The 23,321-nt window shown below is 49.6% G+C and overlaps 1 protein-coding gene across 1 annotated transcript in view; it reads left to right on the forward strand.

Moving 5' to 3' along the window:
* GALNT15 (polypeptide N-acetylgalactosaminyltransferase 15) overlaps window positions 1-23,321 on the forward strand; it is a gene marked incomplete in the record, with an annotated part of 42,300 nt that overhangs the window by 14,735 nt on the left and 4,244 nt on the right. The window contains 5 exon segments of the mRNA XM_045166833.1: window positions 7,073-7,242; window positions 9,036-9,240; window positions 13,343-13,510; window positions 18,999-19,116; window positions 22,771-22,965. Of these exon segments, the coding sequence (XP_045022768.1) occupies window positions 7,073-7,242; window positions 9,036-9,240; window positions 13,343-13,510; window positions 18,999-19,116; window positions 22,771-22,965 (856 nt within the window).

The raw sequence follows: 23,321 nt of genomic DNA on the forward strand, positions 1-23,321 counted from the left end.
GGGATCCATCCTGCAGTAATACTATATCTTCTGATGAAGGCAGCGAATGCAGAGTGCTCGCTCAGGGCCAGCACCATTTCTTTCTTTTTTTTTTTTTTTATTGGAGTCTAGTTGCTTTACAGTGTTATGTTGGTTTCTACTGTACAGCAAAGTGAATCAGCTATGAGTTGAGTAAGTGACTGAGTGGAAGTCGCTCAGTTGTGTCTGACTCCTTGCGACCCCATGGACTATACAGTCCATGGAATTCTCCAGGCCAGAATACTGGAGTGGGTAGCCTCTCCCTTCTCCAGGGGATCTTCCCAACCCAGGGATTGAACCCAGGTCTCCTGCATTGAAGGTGGATTCTTTACCAGCTGAGCTACCAGGGAAGCCCAAGAATATTGGAGTGGGTAGCCTGTCCCTTCTCCAGGGCTCTTCCCAACCCAGGAATAAAACCCAGGTCTCCTGCATTACAGGCGGATTCTTTACCAACTGAGCTATCAGGGAAGCCCTCTCTCCAGAGGATCTTCCCAGCCCAGGGATCAAACCCAGATCTCTCACATTGCAGGTGGATTCTTTACCAGCTGAACCACAAGGGTACCCCCAAGCTGTGGCTCAGCTGGTAAAGAATCTGCCTGCAATGCGGGAGACCTGGGTTCTACCCCTGGGTTGGGAAGACCCCCTGGAGAAGGGAAAGGCCACCCACTCCAGTGTTCTGGCCTGGAGAATTCCATGGACTGTATAGCGCATGGGGTGGCAAAGAGTCGGACACGACTGAGCGACTTTCACTTGTTCGCTTTCACTACAAGGACACATGTGTGCACACAGGCACGCTCGCACACATACGCGTTGTCTCCTGTCCTCATGTTCTATGGATTGGGCATAGAGCAAGGGGTCACTCCCCTGGGAGATGGACTTCAGTCCCTCTGAATCTACACCTGTGGGAACCCCATATGCAGGCCTCTTTGTCCCCACCTCCTCTCCTATCTGACTCAGAAAACAGCCATCATGCAAGCAACTGCCCAAATAATGTTTTGGGTTTTTTCTGTACCCACTGAGTTCACTGTGGTAAGATTTTTTTCCAGTAGCCATCGGAGGCCCCTGTTTCTAGGACCCTTGGGTTTGCCAATCCTGGTATTGTTCCACTTCCAATGTGTTATTTGAATAGCCCTGAAATCAAGCTGCAAAAGTTCCTGTATAGCTCACTATTTTGTTCATCTTGGGGATGCTTCTAAGAACACTGTCATCTCTTTAAGAGGGCCTTCTTTCTAAAGTCCACAGGAATTTCTCTGTTTAAAATTCTATTTATTTGGTAATCGCTGTGCTGGGTCTTCACGGCAGTGCAGGCTTGTCTCTAATTGCCGTGAGCGGGGGCCACTCTCTAGATGCAGTGAGCGGGTTTCTCATTCTGGTGGCTTCCCTGGTTGCGGCTCCTGGGCTCTAGAGCACAGCTCAACAGTTGTGGCCCTTGGGCTTAGCTGGGCTTCCCTTGTGGTTCAGTTGGTAAAGAATCCACCTGCAATTCAGGAGACCCCAGTTAGTTGCTCCACAGCATGTGGGATCTTCCTGGATCAGGAATTGAACCTGTGTCTCCTGGACTGACAGGTGGATTCTTTACCACTGAGCCACCAGAGAAGCCCTAAAGTCCATTGGAATTTCTTTTACAAATCAGTGCTATATTTAAAAACAAGTGAAATCTAAATGAGGTCTGTATGTGACTTAATAGTATTGAACCATGTCAAATTCCTGGTTTTGATAGTTGTGGATGGTGGTGTACAAGACTCTCCCTGGGTGGAGCTGGGTGAAGATAACATGGGAATTCTCTGTACTACTTTTGAAACTTCTTGTGAGTCTTAAATGATTTCAAATTAAAACGTTATCAATTGTATTAAAAAAAAGTCTAGCTGGTATGTAGCTTTTCAGACGGTACCAATTCTGTAAATTTCCCATTTTACTTTGGGTTCCAGGAAGCTTAGAGTCAAATTTTAAATTCTCTCTAGAAATACCAAGGTTCTTTGGACCTACACATGTATGTCCTTTTCCAAATGCTGACTTTCCACTTGTCAACTAAAGAAAAAGGCACAACCTAAGAGTTGAGAGTTGTGTTTATTTGGGAACCTTACTGAGGACTGTAACCGGGGAGACATCAACTCAGACAGCTCTGAGGAACTGCTCCCCAGAAGTAAGAGAGGAGCCAGATTTATAGGAGCTTTTGCTGGAAAAGGCAATGGCACCCCACTCCAGTACTCTTGCCTGGAAAATCCCATGGATGGAGGAGCCTGGTGGGCTGCAGTCCATGAGGTCACGAAGAGTCGGACACAACTGAGCGACTTCACTTTCAGTTTTCATTTTCATGCATTGGAGAAGGAAATGGCAACCCACTCCAGTGTTCTTGCCTGGAGAATCCCAGGGACGGGGGAGCCTGGTGGGCTGCCGTCTATGGGGCCGCACAGAGTCAGACACGACTGAAGCGACTTAGCAGTTGCTGGAAAAAAAAGAAAAGCAAATAAACCATGGAGTCAACATCGAATGGAGTTGAACATCAAAAGATTACTGCTAATCACAAAAAACAGACATCTCGGGTTAATGATTTTAGTGAGTTGCTCTGTGTGGGAAGATGTGAGAATCTTGGCTCATTGAAATAATTTCTTAGATACTCATCTTCAGTAGCCTGTTTTCCTCTATCCTGAATCCCCTCGGGGTACACGGAGAGGTAGGGGCAGGGAAGGAGCTTCACTGTCTGATGGCTGCAACATTCTTTTTTTACAGGACCAGCAGGCAGCATTCTTTTTAGGATTTTTTTTTTAATCATTATTTTGTTGTGCATTCTTCCTCGGAGTGACTTTGAATCAGTTCAGTTCAGTCACTCAGTCGTGTCCAACTCTTTGCAACCCCCTGGGCTGAACCACGCCAGGCCTCCCTGTCCATCACCAACTCCCGGAGTTTACTCAAACTCAAGTCCATTGAGTCGGTGATGCCATCCAACCATCTCATCTTCTGTTGGCCCCTTCTCCTCCCACCTTCAATCTTTCCCAGCATCAGGGTCTTTTCCAATGAGTCAGTTCTCCGCATCAGGTGGCCAAAGTATTGGAGTTTCAGCTTCATCATCAGTCCTTCCAATGAATATTCAGGACTGATTTCCTTTAGAATGGACTGGTTGGATCTCCTTGCATTCCAAGGGACTCTCAAGAGTCTTCTCCAACACCACAGTTCAAAAGCATCAATTCTTCGGTGCTCAGCTTTCTTTATAATCCAACTCTCACATCCATACATGACCACTGGAAAAACCATAGCCTTGACTAGATAGACCTTTGTTGGCAAAGTAATGTCTCTGCTTTTTAATATGCTATCTAGGTTGGTCATAATTATTTTTTCTAAGGCACAAATGTCTTTTAATTTCATGGCTACAGTCACCATCTGCAGTGATTTTGGAGCCCCCAAAATAAAGTCTGTCACTGTTTCCATTGTTTCCTCATCTATTTTCCATGAAGGGATGGGACCAGATGCCATGATCTTACTTTTCTGAATGTTGAGTTTTAAACCAACTTTTTCACTCTTCTTTTTCACTTTCATCAAGAGGCTCTTTAGTCCTTCTTCACTTTCTGCCATAAGGGTGGTGTCATCTGCATGTCTGAGGTTATTGATATTTCTCCCAGCAATCTTGCTTCCAGCTTGTGCTTCATCCAGCCCAGCATTTCTCATGATGTACTCTGCATATAAGTTAAATAGCAGGGTGACAATATACAGCCTTGACGTATTCTTTTCCCAATTTGGAGTGACTTTGAATACTTTATGAAAAGAAATAGTGTATAAATACAGAAACAATATTACAGATGTCACAGCTAGTTTACGAGACGTTCACATGCTTTGTTGTTTCATCATCTAAGGTTTCTGTTTTACCTTTATCTGAAAGCACTCACCTGGTACCAATCCCTCACCATGTAGCATTTTTCCCAGAGAGTCACAGGCAAGTTTCCGTGGCATTGAGAGCTCCAGCTTCAGCTGGGACACATCCAGCAGAGGGGTGTCCAGCTGGTGAGCAGCCAGGGCTGATCCCCACCCAGGCCAGCACAGACGCCTTTAGATGTTAGAAGTTTGAGGTCCTTGAGACAACCCCAGTTCAATTGCAAATGCCTCTCTGAGGACAGACTGGTGGTTTCAGCAGCTACAACCTGGAAAGTTGTGCTCTAGCAGTGCGTTTTAAGAAAGTGCCTTTGTGGACAGAGGTGAACTGCATGCTGCTTTAGGGGTCAGGTTGTTATTAGAGTTCATTCCACTGTGGATTCACTCAGAGTCCTCACAGACCCCCTGCTCAGCAAACATAAAGCAGAGCATTCTCTTCACCTGGAGAGGAAGGTGGGAACCTGGGAGTCTCCCGGCAGAGATCACACCATCACACACACACACACACACACACACACACCCTCTTTGGTCCAGTCACAAACCAGCAAAGGGGAAAGGGCACGACTGCTGTGAAGGTATAATATCCAGCTCTGCCAATCACTGATCACATGGCTTTGATGAGCCTTGTTCCCTCTGAGCCTCAGTTTCTTAATCTGTAAAGTGGGGTGAGGTGGTCCAACCCACACTCAACAGGCAGTAATGTACATAAAGGGCTTGACACAGCATCTGACATCTTGTTACTGCTCCCAAAGGTTCAATCCTTGCCCCTTCTTCAATAACAATTACAATATTAATAAGAATAATAATTAGCATGTAGAGAGCTCTAATTAAGATGGCAGAGTAGAAGAATGTGGAACTCACCTCCTTCTACAAATACCTCAAAAACACATCTACAGGTGGGGCAGTTCTCACAGAGCACCTCCCGGGCCGTAAGAGAAGACCTCAAACTCCTGAAAGGACAAGAAAGGTTTCTATGCAATTGGGCAGGATGAAAAGGGAAAAGGGGGTAAGTGGGACAGGTCCTGGGTCTCTGGCAGGGAGCTGAAAAGAGGAAACGTTCCTGAACCCTGGGAAGCCCCTTCACCAGCAGGGAGCTCAGAAATGGAGCTTCAGAGGCTCAGAGGTGAGCCCAGCCACCAGCCCACGGCAAACAGAGCAGAGAGGCCTGCACAGACGGTCCAGCCAGCAGGCTGGGCACCCAGCCTGAGACACAGGTCTGCTGCTATGGACCGGGGCTGGGTGCTGAGACTTGGAGTTCAGAGGCCTGGCCTGGGGAGAGGACTGGAGTTGGCTGCTGGGAGGCAGCCTGAAGGGCCTGGAGCGTGGTCCAGCTCCACAAGGGGTGTTCTTGGAAGAAGCCCAGCCCTCCACAGTAGCAACACACCATGGCTAAGTAGCGTGCCAAGGGCAGGGCCACATTAGCAGCTGCTGTCTCCACGCACTGACTCCTACCTCCGCGGGCTCCTAGAGAGTGCCTCCCAGCCACCACTCAGGGGCTCAGTAGCAGATGCCGCAGGCTGCCCAGGTGCAGAAGGGTGGATGAAACCACAGCTGAGCCCCAGGGGCCACACTACTCAGGAAGCAGGGCTGAATTTTTTCTCCCTGCGGTTGTGCAAACCATGGATTTACACCCCCGCCCCTGGCTTTGTAAAGTCAGCACCTGTGTGTCATCTGAACAGACACAGATTACACCAAGACAGATGATAATTAAAATGGCAAAAGTTAAAGAGAGGATGACAAGGGAACCCCTATAAGGCCATCAGCTGATTTCTCTACAGAAAAGTTGCAGGTTACAGGGGAGGGGCAAGATATATACAAAGTCCTGAAAGGGAAAAAATTGCAACCTAGGATACTCTACCCAGCAAGATTATCATTTAGAATAGGGGGAGAAGTAAAGAATGTCTCAGACAAGCAAAAACAGAAAGAATAGAGCAATACCGCTAAGTCGCTTCAGTCGTATCCGACTCTGTGCGACCCCATAGACTGCAGCCCACCAGGCTCTCCCATCCCTGGGATTCTCCAGGCAAGAACACTGGAGTGGGTTGCCATCTCCTTCTCCAATAGAGCAATACTAAACCTACCCTAAAGGAAATATTGCAAGGTCTTCTCTAAATAGAAAATAAGTAAGAATCTATAGGAAAGAGAAAATTACAATTGGAAGGTAAATCATGTAAATAAACCAGTACACAGATTAAAAAAAAAAAAAAAGAAAATTTTTTTCTGTGAAAGTGATGACAACCACAATGGACAGCAAAAGGATGAACCTGAAGATGTAAAATCATCAGATCATCAAAATCATAAAATGTGGGGCATGACTAAGAAGATACAGTTCTTTTTTCTAGAATGTGTTTGAACCTATATGACTACCAGTCTAACACGAGAAGATATAGGGAGGGATTAATGTGCTTGAAAAACAGAGTGACCACAATCTAAAACATACAATAGATGCACAAACACCAGAAGCAAAGAACATAAACATAATACAAAAGAGAATCAGCCAACCACAAAACGGAAAAGGACAAGGAAGAAATATAAAATCAATGGGAAATCAAGGTTTAAAATGACAATAAATACATGTCTATCAATAATTACCTTAAATGCCAGTGGGCTAAATGTGCCACATCTAAAAGATATAGAGTGACAGAGTCAGTTAAAAAAAACCAAAACAAGAACCCACGATAATGCTGCCTGCAAGAGACCCACTTCAGGGCAAAGGATACACAGAGAGTGAAGTAAAAATTAACATGTATGATGTGTCAGACGCTATCCTAGATTGTAGGAATACAAAAGTAAAGAAAACAGCGTCCCTCCTCTTAAACAGATGATCTTTCATGTTGACAGGACACTTCCTGTGTATCTCGTCCTGTTAAGGCCTCACACCAGCTCTAAGAGGTGGGTGAGCTTGTCATTCATTCCCATTTCACAGATTAGGCCAGTCGTCTGCTGAGAAATGGTGGTAACCTCTCAACTGCTAGGGGAAAGGCAAGGATACGCACTGTAAAGCAGTTCTCGGAGTCCTAGGCCTGGGAGACGGTGGACAGCACGTCTGTGACGGCGTCATAGGTTCTCTTTAGTGGAAATCCTGAGACAACCCAGGGAGAGAGCCCTCGAGTTGGGAGGAGAGCCACTGGCTAGAGCCGCCCCGGCTGGGGCTCGCCTTCCCCTCACGCCCTGCCTCTCCTCCCTGCAGGTGCCTGCAGCAGCCGCCGCCCGCGGACAGCCTGCCCACTGCCAGCGTCGTCCTCTGCTTCCACGACGAGGCCTGGGCCACCCTCCTGAGGACCGTGCACAGCATCCTGGACACGGCGCCCAGGGCCTTCCTGAAGGAAATCGTCCTGGTGGACGACCTCAGCCAGCAAGGTGGCCGTGGGCTTCCTGCAGGCTCTCTCGGGAGGGCCTGGACCCTGGGGGCCCCCGTGCACAGACTGGGGTTTGGAGCCTGTGTAGGCGGGAGTCCCTGAAGCGGTCCAGCAGACGGGGATTCGGGTGCAGGAGACTCATCTGGGGAAAGCCCCAGAGGCTCTGCCCCCTTTGACATGCCCAGAGTGTGATGCTGGCTGCAGGCGCGGAATCAGCAGCTGGAGGGTGACTGTGCTGCTCTCTCGTTATTGGCTTTTTTGACTGCACTGCAGGGCATGTGGGATCTTAGTCACGTGCCCCTATATTGGAAGTGTGGGGTCCTAACCACTGGACCGCCAGGGAGGTCCCTTGTGCTCACCTTTTTTGTAAGGGACTTGAGCACTGGAGCATCTGCAGATTTTGGTGTCTGCGGTGGGTGGGTGGCCTCCTGGAACCAACGCCAGCACCCCGACTCTGAAGGATGACCGTACGTTGGTCTTTCCATCTCTGCTAGTTTGCTCATCTGGGCACTCTCACACCTGTCCATTTGCACAGTTTTTCTGATTTTGAATGTGCTGTGCTGTGCTGTGCTTAGTTGCTCAGTCATGTCCAACTCTTTGCAACCCCATGGACTGTAGCCCTCCAGGCTCCTCCATCCATGGGATTCTCCAGGCAAGAATACTAGAGTGGGTTGCCATGCCCTCCTCCAGGGGATCTTCCCAACCCAGGGATGGAACCCAGGTCTTCCACATTGCAGGCGGATTCTTTATCGGCTGAGCCCCCAGGGAAGCCCAAGAATCCTGGAGTGGGTAGCCTTCTCCAGAGGATCCTCCCGACCTAGGAATCGAACCTGATCTTGAAGACAAAGCCTAAAAAGCCTCTCTCAACCTGTATCCTCTCTAGGATTGTCATTCCTGAAAGAATGTGTAGACTTTTGATCTCAATCTCTAGCCTCCCATTTTCTCTTCATTGCTCACTCCCCCACCACTGCAGTAAGACCTCTCTGGCCAGTGCCACCCTCCTGGGGGCCGCCTACCATGGACCCTCTGTCTTTGACTTCCTTGACCCCTGTGTCTTAGTCAGGTACCCTAGAAGCAGAGCCTGAGATGGGGACTCATGTGTACGTTATTGTGGGGCAGGGCGGTGCTCTCAGGTGAACACTCTTAGGGGAGTGGGGAAGCCTGGAGGAGGCAGAAGGAGTTGAGCTAAGACACGGTGTCAGGTGAAGGTCAGCCACGGCCCGTTCCCAGGTGCACTTCAGCAGCTGTCTTGCCTTGAGGCAAAGAGCGGGCTTGGTATTCAGACAGCGGTCGGTCATTGCCAACCCAGCCACCACTCACCTGGGGCGAGGGGTGGCATTCTGCCCAACTCCCTGCTACTTGCAGGAGAGGTGGTTCCTGTGCCCTGGGTTCTGGTCCCCTGGGGCATGTCTCCAGGGAAGGATGGGGACTTCAGTTGGCAGCCAACCCCCAGCAGCTGGGCACCTGCAAACCAAACTAGCAAGAGGGGTCCCAGCAGAGCAGGGCACCAGCAGCATCTGCTTAAGCCTCACTGCTGCTTTTGGAGAATGTGATCACGTTCTCTTCTCTCCTAGCTTCAGGACGCCATGTCTCCCGGCTTTTACTGGAGGGAACCCCAATCCACCCAAAGGAACTAGGCATCTCTCATCTTAGTGACAACCACCCCGTAATGTAGGCGATGCTCACCACCGCTCCCAAGAGCGGCCTGTTGGCGATGATCCTAGTGATGGTCATTGCACTCTCGGGGGCTGTGGCATCCTGTGACCTCACTGATTACCCCCCTGTCGATTCCAGGACAACTCAAGATGGCTCTCAGCGAGCACGTGGCCCAGTTGGAGGGCGTGAAGTTGCTCAGGAGCAACAGGAGGCTGGGTGCCAGTGGGGCCCGGATGCTGGGGGCTGCCAGGGCCACGGGGGACGTGCTGGTCTTCATGGACGCCCACTGCGAGTGCCAGCCGGGCTGGCTGGAGCCCCTCCTGGCCAGAATAGCTGGTGACAGGTAACTCACCCCCGGGGGCTGTAGAGCAGGAGGCAGGAGAGGGGGAGATGGTCTACAGCCTCAGCCACTCACAGAACATACCCCGCCTCCCCGGCCACCACTGCCTGAGCTGACTGCGGCTCCAGCGGCCAAGCCAGGGAGGAAGAGTCCTGACCAGAGAAAAAGGGAGATTTCCAAGGGCAAAGGGGCAGACCCCCCCTTAGGGGTGTTCCTGACTCAGGAGGCTGACCACACTATTTCCCACTTGAAGACTGGTCCAGGCTCCTGCCTTAGGGACACCTGGTTCTTCTTAAAAAATATGTGTGTATCACTTTATAGTTTACAAAGAGCTCCTGGATCACTGGTCAAAGTGCAGGGTCTGGGATGTCTTCATTCTATTTTTTTTTAATAGACTCTATTATTAGAACAATTTTTGGTACACAGCAAAATTGAGAGGCAAGAATGCTGGAGTGGGTTGCCCTTTCCTGCTCCAGGGGATCTTCCCAACCCAGGAATCAAACCTGGGTCTCCTGCACTGCAGGCAGAGTCTTTACCAACTGAGCTATGAGGGAAGCCCCCAGTTGAGAGGAAGTTACAGAGATTTCTCATATATCCTCTCCCTTCACATGTGCACAGCCTTCCCCATTGTCAACATCTTCCACCAGAGTGGTAAAATGGTTAACAATTGATGGACCCACATTAACAAATCAAAAGCATCCAAGAGGGATGCCTAGTTCCCAAGGTCACCTAGTTCTCAAGGTCGTCTAGTTCCCAAGGTCAAGGTCACCTAGTTCCCAAGGTCAAGGTCACCCAGTTATCAAGGTCAAGGTCACCTAGTTCTCAAGGTCAAGGCCATCTAGTTCTCAGGGTTGTCTAGTTCCCAAGGTCATCTAGTTCTCCAGGTCACCTAGCTCTCAAGGTCACCTAGTTCTCAAGGTCATCCAGTTCTCAAGGTCATCCAGTTCTCAAGGTCATCTAGTTCCCAAGGTCACCTAGCTCTCAAGGTCACCTAGCTCTCAAGGTCACCTAGCTCTCAGCTGAGGTTGAGGCTGCTCCATATTTGAGGGCTTAGTGATGGAAGGCAGTCTGAAGAATCCCACATTTGTGTGTGTGTATGTGTATGCATGTGTGTGTGCATGTGTTGAGGAGCAGCAGGGGATTAAGATGCCTCCAGCCCTGCAGAGTGAGCCACCTTCCTCTGGTCTGTGGCCCAGGAAAGCTCTCAGCCCCTGTTCTGCTCTGTCCCCCTTGGCAGACAGAGTCCTGGGAGGGCCAGCATCAATCGGGGTCGCACCTGAGCAGCAAAACTCTGGGAAGAGAGACTGTAGAGCTTCTTGCTTCTTAGTATAAGACACTTCTCACAAACGCCAAGAATTTGCATGGACTTCCAGAATGGCTTTCTACATCACAGAGCAAGAGGAACGTTCAGGCCCAGGGGAAAAACAAAGAGTGGTGAGATAAACTAGGGTCCTTCCTCCTTGGGGTAAAAGTTTGGTGGATGAGTTTGCAGCTGCAGTTAGCTTTTGGCTCTCTGGACAGTGGTGCCTTGGTTGACCTCACGTATTTCAGTTAGCTGGTGTTTGTTGACGGCTCCATTGAAACCCAAATGCTTGACCACCTAGGGCTTAGAAAGGCTTAGGAGAGGATTGACCTCAAGTCTGCCCGTGAGTTAAAACTCAGTTCACAAGTGACAGGATGATGGAGTGAGTCCTTTCCTCGCTCCTTCCAAGTCAGACAGGGAAGCTTTGCTATTTTGCCCTAAGTGAATTCCAAGAACTCTAGATACATCTGTAGGTTCAAAACACAAAGCTAAATATAAAACTTTTTTTTTTTAATCACTCCTTTTCAAGTCTCTCAACTCCAATTTCTTCCTAATTTAGCCCTGACCAAGCAGCTGCTCTGGTCCATGGGAATCAAAACCAGAACAAGGAAACATCTTTCATTTCATTCATTGACATTTTAATCTTCATCTTTACCCAAAATGTATTCAAAGAGGCTTAGGATGAATCACTTATGTAACTGGCTAAAACAGAAGGAGAAGACTTCAGAAAGGAAAAGATGGTGTTGGAAACTGGGGGTAATACAGTTATTAGAAATGAGATTTACATATGACTCTGAGCCTCCAGTGAGACGGAGCAAAAAGAGAAACTTGACGAACTTTAGGGTGATCATTCTCTGATGAAAAGGGATGTACAACTTTTATCAAGGACAGAACTGAAAGCTCTGGGACACACAGTGTAGCCACTTTAACGCAGTTTCCTTTCTTGTCCCGTTACCATTACCAAGGTGGCACAAACTTGATGGGACTCCTCAGAATTCAGCCACACGGCTTCCCTGGCTCTTGATTCTGAAATTCCACAAAATGCTCTGCCAGTTGCCAAATCCATCCGCTCTGCATGGCTCTTTCAACAGTAAGCAGACCTGGGAGCGCGTCCCCCTGAAATCCTTGCTTGTACTTCTCAGTTTCTTAGGTCAATGCACAGTGCTCCAAAGTGGTGGAGGCCAGAGGTCTCAAGTTACCATTACCTTACAAGATCCTTGCTGTAAATATAAACCCCATGACCCTTCATGCCAAGGCCAGTCACTGGAGGCCGCAGATTAAAGCAGATCCTTGAATGCCAGGACGACTCTGGCCCTCTCCATATGGGCTGGGCTCGTGCCAGCCCTGGCTGTCTCCAAGGGGGATGGAAATTGATGGGAGTGTAAACAGCATGGCTGGCATCTCTTTCCCAGAAATATTCCTTTTCTTAGATGATAACTTCCAGCCAGTCTAAGACTTTCCTTACCAGTCTAACTGGGTAACCCCTGAGTTCATGCCTAACTCATTCCAAGGTACAGCTTTTAGAAGAAACTGTCATGAAAGGCCAGTTTCATGCCTCTCACTGCCATGAAAGGCCATGAAAGGAAAAAAAATGTGACTGAGATACGACTAGGTGGAGGGCAGCTGCTACACCTGAGTGATGCAGCTAAAGGCAGGGTTTCCAACCTGTACCGAAATCTGTACCAATTTCCCACAGCGCCCTCTCTGAGGTCATGTAGTCCCGAGCCGTGCAAAAAATCTGGGATGAAATACAACGCCAACAGCTACAGTAAATGAACAAGTAAATCTAGTTGCAGGACTTCGCTGAGAGACACCATGTACTCATATACACACACGTGCACGCATACACACACACACACACACACACACACACGCTTTAACATCAAGGAGACTTCTGGGGCTTGACAATCCTGGTTTCTCAAGACAACCCAGTTTCATGATCCAGGTAGGAACCAGAGCTAGACCCTAGAGCAGGGGCCCGTGAGCCCTCTGCAGTTGTACACAATATTTTGTATATGTGCATATGATTATTTTTCAGAGGAGGGAATCTGTTGTTTTCCTGTGATTTTCAAAGGAATCAAAGGCCTCCAAAGAAGTCAAGAGCCATAGCCCTAGAGCATTACAGCTGAGAAAGAAAGGCCTTTCTGGGAAGTAGTTCCGCCTCCCGTTTTACAAATGAGGAAGCTGAGGCCCAGGGAGGCACAGCAGCTACCTCAAGACCACACAGCGCATTAGTGGCAGAGCTGAGCCCAGGCCACCACTCCTCTGTCTCTCAGTTTTGTCCAGAGAGGGTGTGTGTGTGTGTGTGTGTGTGTGTTTGTATTTTTTATTGGACAGAGAGATTTTTAAAGAAGGGCGCAGGAATATTCTTTAATGAAATGGGCCCCCAACTCCCTGTGGAAAAATGTATTTTCGAACAGTTCTGTTCAGTAGAAATAGAATAGGAACCACAGGTATAACTTAAATATTTCTAGTAGTCCCATTGCAAAATAAAGAGACACATGATATTAATTTCAACAAAATATTTTAGTAAACTCAATACGTCCAGAATATTATCATTCCCACACGCGATCAATACGATAATTACTGAGATGGGCACACCATTTTTCATACTAAGTCTTCTCAATGCAGTGCATGTTTTACACTTACACCACATCTTGGTTCAGACACCTGATATTTTTAGGAGCCCAGTAGCTGCGTGACTGGTGGTTGCCATATTGGGGGCTGGTGTCTAAATTATGTTTCTGTCCCCCCAGCAAATGGGGGTGTGTATCCCTTCTCTGACCTCACGGTTCCTTCCAGGAGCAGGGTGGTGTCTCCAGTCCTAGACGTGATTGACTGGAAGACTTTGCAGTATTACCCCTCCGCGGACCAGCAGCGAGGAGTATTGGACTGGAAGCTGGATTTCCACTGGGAGCCTTTGCCGGAGCGCGAGAGGAGGGCCCTCGCCTCCCCTGTCAGTCCCATCAGGTGAGGCTCCTTCCCCAGCTGGCTTCGCCACTGCCTCCCCGACACGGGCTCAGCAGTGGGCGGGCTCGGCACCGGGTGGCCTGGGCCAACCTGGGCTCTCCTCCTCTCCTAGCAGGTTCAGTTCAGTTCAGTTGCTCAGTCATGCCTGACTCTCTGCGACCCCATGGACTGCAGCACACCAGGCCTCCCTGTCCATCACCAACTCCCAGAGCTTACTCAGACTCATGTCAATTGAGTTGGTGGTGCCATCCAACCATGTCATCCTCTGTCGTCCCCTTCTCCTCCTACCTTCAATCTTGGCCAACATCAGGGTCTTTTCCAGTGAGTCAGTTCTTTGCATCAGGTGGCCCAGTATTGGGGCATCAATACTGGAGCTTCCTGCTGCTGCTGCCGCTAAGTCACTTCAGTGTCCAACTCTGTGCGACCCCATAGACGGCAGCCCACTAGGCTCCTCTGTCCCTGGGATTCTCCAGGCAGGAACACTGGAGTGGGTTGCCATTTCCTTCTCCAATGCATGAAAGTGAAAAGTGAAAGTGAAGTCGCTCAGTCTTGTCCTACTCTTAGCGACCCCATGGACTGCAGCCTACCAGGATCCTCCATCCATGCAATTTTCCAGGCAAAAGTACTGGAGTGGGGTGCCATTGCCTTCTCTGTTGGAGCTTCCTAGCAAGTTACATAATAAATAAGCGGGGGATCACAATGATACTTACCTTCTGGGGGCTGTGAGGTCTGAATGAGCTAATATATGAGAAGCATGCAGAGACCGTCAGGCCCTCAGGGATGAGTATTATTATCCTCACATTGCTTCACGAGTGGAGTCCGGCGAAGTTTCCAGACCCTGAAAGTAGAAAGCAGAAGCACCTTATTTGGGGTCTCAATCCAGCTCCATCTCACCAGGAAACTCTGGAGTTTCCCAGGCCTTAGATGCTTTCTTGGTAAAAGGGAAGAATTCAGCTGGGTAAATGCTAAGACACCGGAAGTCTCAAAATACGTCCAGCTCTGTGGTTTGCTTCTCACGTGTTTGACTTTCAGAGAAATATCCTATGTTTAACATAGGATACGTTGTGTTTAACATCTAGTCAATGTTCTAGAGAGCTTCTGCTGTGTAACAAACCGTCCAAACTTAAGGGTGTGGAAGAGCTTTTATTAGGAGCCTGGACTCTGGGTTGTGAATTCTGAAGGGAGCTCTGGTGTTGGCTGTTTGCTTCGTGGTGTCCGGAGCCTCAGCAGGACCAGACTAGACCGGCTGGAAATGACTCAACAGCTCGGGGCAGGATTCCCCAGAGTCTGATGGTGGCCATCTCTGGGACCCAGTGGGAGCTTCTTCCCTGTTCTCTCCATGAGATCCCTGCAGGCGGGACCCTGGGGCTTCCTACACCCTGGCCCTGGGTTCAGACAGCAAGGGTCCCAAAGAGCCAGGCAAAGCAAGCTGTAATCTCCTACCCAATTAAAAAAATAATGTATTGAGACGAAATTCATATAATGTAAAATGAACCGTTTTAAGTGAACAATGCAGCATATTCGCAATGCTGAGCAAACATTGCCTCTTTACAGTTCCGAAACATCTCCCTTTACTAAAGGCAAGTCCCTTACTTGTGTCTCCCATTGTCCCCTTTCTTCAGCCACTAGCAATCCCCAATCCACTGTCCGTCTCCATGGATTTATCAATTCTGGATATTTAATACCAAGGGACTCCCACGTAGGTGACCTTTTGTGTCTGGCTTCTCCCATTTACCGTGATGTTTCAGAGTAGGCACCCCCTTTTATAAGCAAGTCTCAGAGGTCACCCGGGGTCACTTCCTGCACAACCTCGGGCCACCTGGGTCCCCAGGAGGGAGGCGTGGCCCTAACTCGCAGTGGGGTCGATGTCACACTGTAGACAGAGCCCAAGGAACAAGGACTCTGGCGCCACTGACCTGCCCAGCACCAAGCAGTCACCCAAGCTGTTTCTATGTGCCTGGTCTATGGACACAAAGTGAGGTGTTAGTCACAAACAGGACTTCCAAATGTCTACCCGAGAGTGTGTGACTCTAACAGCCGACCTCAGCCACCAAGCTTAGATACGTAAGAAATATTTTTTTATTTTCTACTAACTGAACTTGGGTAATTTTTCTCTTGGTCCCTGTTCCCTAACAGCAGAAAACTTCTGGACAAATTAGACAGGTTCAGTGATAGCTTAGTCCTCTCATCACTGAATCTCATCCAGGTGTGTCCACCCTCCCTCTGGGGTGGACTTTGGGCTCCAGGCTTCCGTGGGGGATGCTGGTGGGAAGGAAGGGCTCCACTTCAGGCTCTGGCTGTCCCGTGTAGGATTCACCATGACGCAAGCGCTTTCACTGGCCGTGGCCGCAGAGGGAGGCTGGCATGGGGATCCCGCTGGCCTGCACCCTCCACATGGTGTCTGCCGAGGTCCCACATCTTCTTCCAGCCCATGCTGGCGTGCTGATGGTGTGGGAGCCTCTAAGGAGCTGCATCTACCACGTGCCTCCCCGGGTACCACCTAGACCCTATCTCCTAGGGCCAAGGGTCATCAGGGGGGTCCTGAACTCCCAGCGCAGCCAGCTGGGAAGTGGGCTATGTACCCTCTGCTCTCTGATCCCCAAACAACAAGCAAGGGATCCTCCTCCTCCTCCAGGAATTGCCCTGAAAGTGTCACGGTGGATACGAGGTCCTTCTCAGGGATCTACCTGAATCTCTGTGTCTTGGTCTCCCCACAGGCTCTCTCTTCTCTCCCCAGGCCGGAGGATCTTATCTAGTTTGGGCATAGAAAATCCTGGCTCTGTGAGGATGAGCCCTCACCTTAGGCCTAGACTGCAGGTTTGCCGTTAGACTTGAAAACTCAGAGTCTGCTGTCTTTGTTCTTGGTTTTGGGGCCACGTTGTAGTCAGCTCAGCGGTCGTAACAAAAAACCACAGGTTGGGTGGCTTAACCAGCATGAGATTTATTTTCTCCTGTTGCTGGACCTCATTTAGCCTTAATTACTTCTTCAGAGGCCCCATCTCCAAATACAATACACTGCGGGTTAGGGCTTTGACAGGTGAATTTGGGAGGGACACAGACATTCAGACTGGAACCGGCCCACACCAACCTCAGGTCTTGTATCCCCAGTGGGGAAGGGTCATGGTGCTGAGATGCAGGTGTAAGGGGTGGGGTGCAGAACCAGCTATGTTTTGCCTCCTTCCGTCATAGGTGTGCGTCCTGAAAGCACAGGGAGCTAACTCTATCTGACTTCATTACTGGTCTGTCAGTGCCTCTGAGCCCCTGTTTCATGCCAGACACTCTCCTAAGGGCTGTGAACCCAAAGAATCGAAAGAGAAGTTTCTGGACCTCTCTGAGTTATGGTGCGGGAGGATGGTAGATCTCAGCATTATGAGGAGTGCTGGATAGGTGGGTCCACAGAAAGTTAAGAGAGGGGCCTGCCTGAGGGAGCAATTTATTCTGCTCCAGCCAAAGCCAAGGGATTCCATTCAAGAGAACGTACTTCTCAGACGACCTTTGCCCAGCCTGAGGCAAAGGCTCCTTGACTCCAGGCACCAGTCCTCTCTGGAATCTTCTTTTAGGCCTCAGGGTCTCTCTGATGCCCAAGGTCACTGTAGTCACTTTGACCCACCCAGTTTGACCTACCATTGGCCAAAGTCGGCGCCTCTCCTGTTCCAGCCAAGGAGAATCCAGTCACCTTTGCCCGGGGCGGCTGCTCCTTCCCTGAGACCCAGCTGCTATCCGGCCCCTGTGGAGGCCTCAGGCTCCCTGTGCAGGGCCCAGATCGCTTTTCACACACATTAATACACTTTTAACTGTGTCTTCCCCACCCTGGATACTCTGACTTCATGGCTTCTCTCATCAGTCTAGTGAGAGAGCATGAAAGAGGAATTAGGATGATGTTGGGTACTGATTATATACAGATGCCAAGAAAATTCCAGAAAGGATATCATCATCTGTACATTTGCAAATGATAGTATTAAGTGATATTTATTGAACATGTGCTTAGTTAATGCTATAAACATATTATACATATCAGCTGGCTCAGGGGTAAAGAACCTGCCTGCCAATGCAGGAGACGCAAGAGACACAGGTTGGATCCCTGGGTCATGAAGATCCCCTGGAGGAGGGCATGGCAACTCACTCATTTTCTTGCCTGGAGAATCCCATGGACAGAGGAGCCTGGTGGGCTTCAGTCCACAGGGTCACGCAGAGTCTGACACGACTGGAGTGACTTAGCACGCACATAATTCTGTGCAGCAGTTACTGTTACTAATTACTATTATTAGTCCCATTTCCCACATGTGAAAATGGAGGTACACAGAGATTAAATCAAAGATGAAGCCTCCAGAGGTTGCCCAGTTGCATGAAGTTGTTAAGCGGTAGATCCAAGGTTAAACTTGGAGGCCAGCCCCCTGCCACAGTGCTCTTCATGGCTCCACTCTGCTGTGTTTTACAGACAAGTTTTAAATACAGTCTATCATTGCCAGGTACATAAAGGCTATACAGATACCTGTGTCAGTTCAGGACAGGGCTTGCTGCCAAAGGCATCATGAAGAAGCACTTGAGTTTCAGAGATCTTTGGGTTTTGGCAAGCAAATGTACTTCACGTGACATTGCTTTTAGTCCCCCAAAACTCTTATTATGAAGCACCGTTATTGTCCCCAGTTAGAGGTGATGAAATTGAGCCCAGAGTGGTCATCTATCTCATCCAAGATCTTACAAATTATAAGTGGTAAAACTGGAAATATCTACACTACTGGTTTTTAGTGTGGTATAACTTCGTGTTTTTAATAGCCCAAACGTCAGTAGTTTTGTTCATGTAAAACTATTGTCATGGTAATTAAAAAAAAATCTGAACTCTGAGTCATCCGCTCCTGAGGCATATCCAGAGTTTGGCCATAGTGAAATGTGTGCTCTTTTGAATGAAGAGATTCTGATTCCGAAGCCTCTGGCCCTGTCCTCCTCAGGTAAGCTCTTCTAAAGGATGTTGCTGTCATCTTAATTCCCTCACTCAGGGATTCCAGCTTTCTGGGTTTTTAAGGCACATGTATTTCCCCTAGAGCAGCTGGGGACCTATCTATTCCAGAGTCCCTGCGGAATTCGTCTTAGGGGGTGCGTGATCATGAAGCAGATAAGAGTGTGAGGTCAAGAGTGAGGGCAGGAAGAGGCCCGCTGGCCCCTTTGGTCCAGGCCTGGTGCTGCTGGCCTCAGGGCATCTTATTTTAACCAAGGTCTTCTTCCCAAAGACCTCACCAGAGGGGGCCCTCCCTGAAGAAGCAGAGTCCCAGGATGGGGTATAAAAGGTCCAGGCGGCCGGAGCTCTCGTTTCATGAAACCCCGGGACTTGTGACATGCTTGCTTGGCTCCAGTCTCACAACTAAAAACCTTGAGGTCCGACTGAGCCCCGAGTCCACTCTCTGGGCCCCTGGAGCACCCCCACCTGCTGTCCCCACCCCCAGGCACTCCGGGTTCTGAACTGCTGTCTGTTCCCACCTTCTCTTCCCAGAAGCCCCGTGGTGCCTGGCGGGGTGGTGGCCGTGGACCGACATTACTTCCAAAACACCGGAGCGTACGACCCTCTCCTGTCACTGCAGGGAGGCGGAAACCTCGAGCTGTCTCTCAAGGTATGTCCTGGGCCACGGGAGGCCCTGGAGGTTCTCTGGAGCCATGGGCAGGGTCACAGCTTGGAGGTCAAGGATGCTGCTTCAGACAAACACAGAGTCATCATCAGGGGGGTGTCCCACCCTTTCTCCCCCTCTGTCCTCTCTCTTGACATCATCACAATCTCCCTCCTGAACCCACTTGTTGAGCCCGCTCGTAGGAAAGAGCATGTCTTCAGTCATCTCCGCCTGATGCAGAACTTCCTAGACGTCCTCCAAGGCCAGCACCCTTAGCACCTGGAGAGTTTTCACCGTGCCCACTGGCCGAAGCAAATACCACACGGTTCTGTGCGCTTAGTTTGATCCAAACAATGTAATGGGGCTTCCCTTGTAGCTCAGTTGGTAAAGAATCCGCCTACAATGCAGGAGACCCAGGTTTGATTCCTGGGTTCAGAAGATCCCCTGGAGAAGGAAATGGCCACCCACTTCAGTATTCTTGCCTGGAGAATCCCATGGACTACAGCCTGTCAGGCTCCTTTGTCCATGGGGTCGCAAGAGTCAGACACGACTTAGTGACTAAACAACTTAATAAGTTAATAAGTATTTGTCCAAACAGCGTAGCCCCACTGTGCACCACACAATTTCTCAAGCCTTGGATCAGATCGGACCCTCCACCCTCATTTCCTCATTGATTTTTAGCCTGGTTTTTCACCACAGCAACCCCTGAAAACCCAACCCAGCGAAGACATAGAGCACTGAAAGTACAGCAATCTGAGGCTGAAATCAGTTTGCAGAACATCCAACAGGTGTCATTGCGTTTCTCCCGAACGTTGGAAACAGCCCACTCAGCTGTCTGGGTTTGCTCTGGCCCCCTGGGGTGCCTTGGCACACAGTTTGGAAAGCCTGTGGTCTGCCTGCTTGGTGCCTTTTGGTTCTGCCTATCCTAGGCAGGTTTTCACTTTCCTCTTTATTCCCAAGTAGGGAATAAGAGACTTCCTGCCGGATGAACTCCAGGCACTTGGGAGTAGGCGTGAGTGGAGAGCAGAGAAACTCCCAGAAGTAGGAAAGACTGAGGAAAGCTTGCTTTGATCTCCACAGGAATGGCTTCTGGTAACTTTGCAGCAGGAGACTTCACAAACTTTTAGAGATTCCCTGGCCACTAGGGGTACTCTTTCCCCCCAGGAAGCAGCCTTGGGAGAGTCCAGGTGTTAACAGCACGGATGCATCCTCTAAGTGCTAAATCTTGGCATGTGTTTCAGGAGCAGGGCAGGGACATTGAGGCAGTTGCAGGGGTTCAGTTCAGTGGCTCAGTGGTGTCCGACTCTCTTCGACCCCATGCAGTGCAGCATGCCAGGCCTCCCTATCCATCACCAACTCCCAGAGCTTACTCAAACACATGTCCATTGAGTCAGTGATGCCATCCAACCATCTCATCCTCTGTCATCCCCTTTTCCTCCTGCCTTCAATCTTTCCCAGCATCAGGGTCTTTTCCAATGAGTCAGCTCTTTGCATCAGGTGGCCAAAGTATTGGAGTTTCAGCTTCAGCATCAGTCCTTCCAATGAACACTCAGGGTTGATTTCCTTTAGAATGGACTGGTTGGATCTCTTTGCAGTCCAAGGGACTCTGAGGAGTCTTCTCCAACACCACAGTTCAAAAGCATCAATTCTTCGGCGCTCAGCTTTCTTTATGGTCCAACTCTCACATCCATACATGACCACTGGAAAAACCATAGGCTTGACTAGACAGACTTTGTTGTCAAAGTAATGTCTCTGCTTTTAATATGCTGTCTAGATTGGTCATAACTTTCCTTCCAAGGAGTAAGCGTCTTTTAATTTCATGGCTGCAGTCACCATCTGCAGTGATTTTCAGATCAGATCAGTCGCTCAGTCGTATCCAACTCTTTGCAACCCCATGAATCGCAACAGGCCAGGCCTCCCTGTCCATCACCAACTCCCGGAGTTCACTCAGACTCACGTCCATCGAGTCAGTGATGCCATCCAGCCATCTCATCCTCTGTCGTTCCCTTCTCCTCTTGCCCCCAATCCCTCCCAGCATCAGAGTCTTTTCCTTTGAGTCAACTCTTCGCATGAGGTGGCCAAAGTACTGGAGTTTCAGCTTTAGCATCATTCCTTCCAAAGAAATCCCAGGGCTGATCTCCTTCAGAATGGACTGGTTGGATCTTCTTGCAGTCCAAGGGACTCTCAAGAGTCTTCTCCAACACCACAGTTCAAAAGCATCAATTCTTCGGTGCTCAGCCTTCTTCACAGTCCAACTCTCACATCCATACATGACCACAGGAAAAACCATAGCCTTGACTAGACGAACCTTTGTTGGCAAAGTAATGTCTCTGCTTTTGAATATGCTATCTAGGTTGGTCATAACTTTCCTTCCAGGGAGTAAGCGTCTTTTAATTTCATGGCTGCAGTCACCATCTGCAGTGATTTGGGAGCCCAGAAAAATAAAGTCTGACACTGTTTCCACTGTTTACCCATCTATTTCCCATGAAGTGATGGGACCGGATGCCATGATCTTTGTTTTCTGAATGTTGAGCTTTAAGCCAACTTTTTCACTCTCCACTTTCACTTTCATCAAGAGGCTTTTGAGTTCCTCTTCACTTTCTGCCATAAGGGTGGTGTCATCTGCATATCTGAGGTTATTGATATTTCTCCCAGCAATCTTGATTCCAGCTTGTGCTTCTTCCAGTCCAGCGTTTCTCATGATGTACTCTGCATATAAGTTAAATAAACAGGGAGACAATATACAGCCTTGACACACTCCTTTTCCTATTTGGAACCAGGCTGTTGTTCCATGTCCAGTTCTAACTGTTGCTTCCTGACCTGCATACAAATTTCTCAAGAGGCAGATCAGGTGGTCTGGTATTCCCATCTCTTTCAGAATTTTCCACAGTTTATTGTGATCCACACAGTCAAAGGCTTTGGCATAGTCAATAAAGCAGAAATAGATGTTTTTCTGGAACTCTCTTGCTTTTTCCATGATCCAGCGGATGTTGGCAATTTGGTCTCTGGCTCCTCTGCCTTTTCTAAAACCAGCTTGAACATCAGGAAGTTCACAGTTCACATATTGCTGAAGCCTGGCTTGGAGAATTTTGAGCACTATTTTACTAGCATGTGAGATGAGTGCAATTGTGCGGTAGTTTGAGCATTCTTTGGCATTGCCTTTCTTTGGGATTGGAATGAAAACTGACCTTTTCCAGTCCTGTGGCCACTGCTGAGTTTTCCAAATTTGCTGGCATATTGAGTGCAGCACTTTCACAGCATCATCTTTCAGAATTTGGAATTCAACTGGACTTCTATCACCTCTACTAGCTTTGTTCGTAGTGATGCTTTCTAAGGCCCACTTGACTTCAGTGATTTTGGATCCCCCCAAAAATGAAATCTGCCACTGTTTCCACTGTCTCCTGTTGTTGCAGGGGTGTGACCCCTCAACCCACAGGTCCTGGCCCGGGACCACCGCCCTCGTTTTCCCCACCTGTCCCTCCCCTTTGCCCAGAACTCTCAGATCAGGAAGCTCTGTTCCGTCCTGAGAACTAGCGTCACTGTGCGCTCGTGATGCCCCGGGCATTTTGCCAGCCCCTCCCAGGGTCCCTCGCGTCCCACGTCCCTGGAGAGGAGCACGGAGAGGAGCACAGAGGTGTGCGTTTTCTCCTTTCCTGGCAGACCTGGCTCTGTGGGGGCTCCGTGGAAATCCTGCCCTGCTCCCGGGTGGGGCACCTCTACCAGAATGAAGATGCCCACTCCCAGCTTGAGCGGGAGGCCGCCCTGCAGAACAAGGTCCGCATCGCTGAGACCTGGCTGGACTCCTTCAAAGAAACCTTCTACAAGCACAGTCCAGAGGCCTTGTCCCTGAGCAAGGTAAGGGGGGAGCCCAGCAGAGGCTTCTGTGCCCACCCAGGGCCCCCTCCGCAGCTGGAGGCTGGGCCAGAAGCACCTCCCCTCCACCTTGAAGGGCAAATAGAAGCTTCCAGCTGGTACTTCCATGGGGGCCCTCTCAAGGGGCTCCCTCTCCCGGAGGGGTTGTCCTCTGTCTCTCCCAACCTCTGGGCAGGCCGGGGCGGCGGGGGGCGGGGCGGGGAGGGGGGTGGGGGGAGCAGTGGGAGGGGGAAGCGCTCACAGCTCGAATCCCCGGATGTCTGTGGGGCGGGGTCTGTCATCATGGGAGTCTGTCATCACATCTAAGGCTGCGACGTTCATCCTGGGCCCAGAGGAAA

This window comes from Bubalus bubalis, chromosome 1 (genome assembly GCF_019923935.1).
Source record: "Bubalus bubalis isolate 160015118507 breed Murrah chromosome 1, NDDB_SH_1, whole genome shotgun sequence".
Taxonomy (NCBI): Eukaryota; Metazoa; Chordata; class Mammalia; order Artiodactyla; family Bovidae; genus Bubalus; species Bubalus bubalis.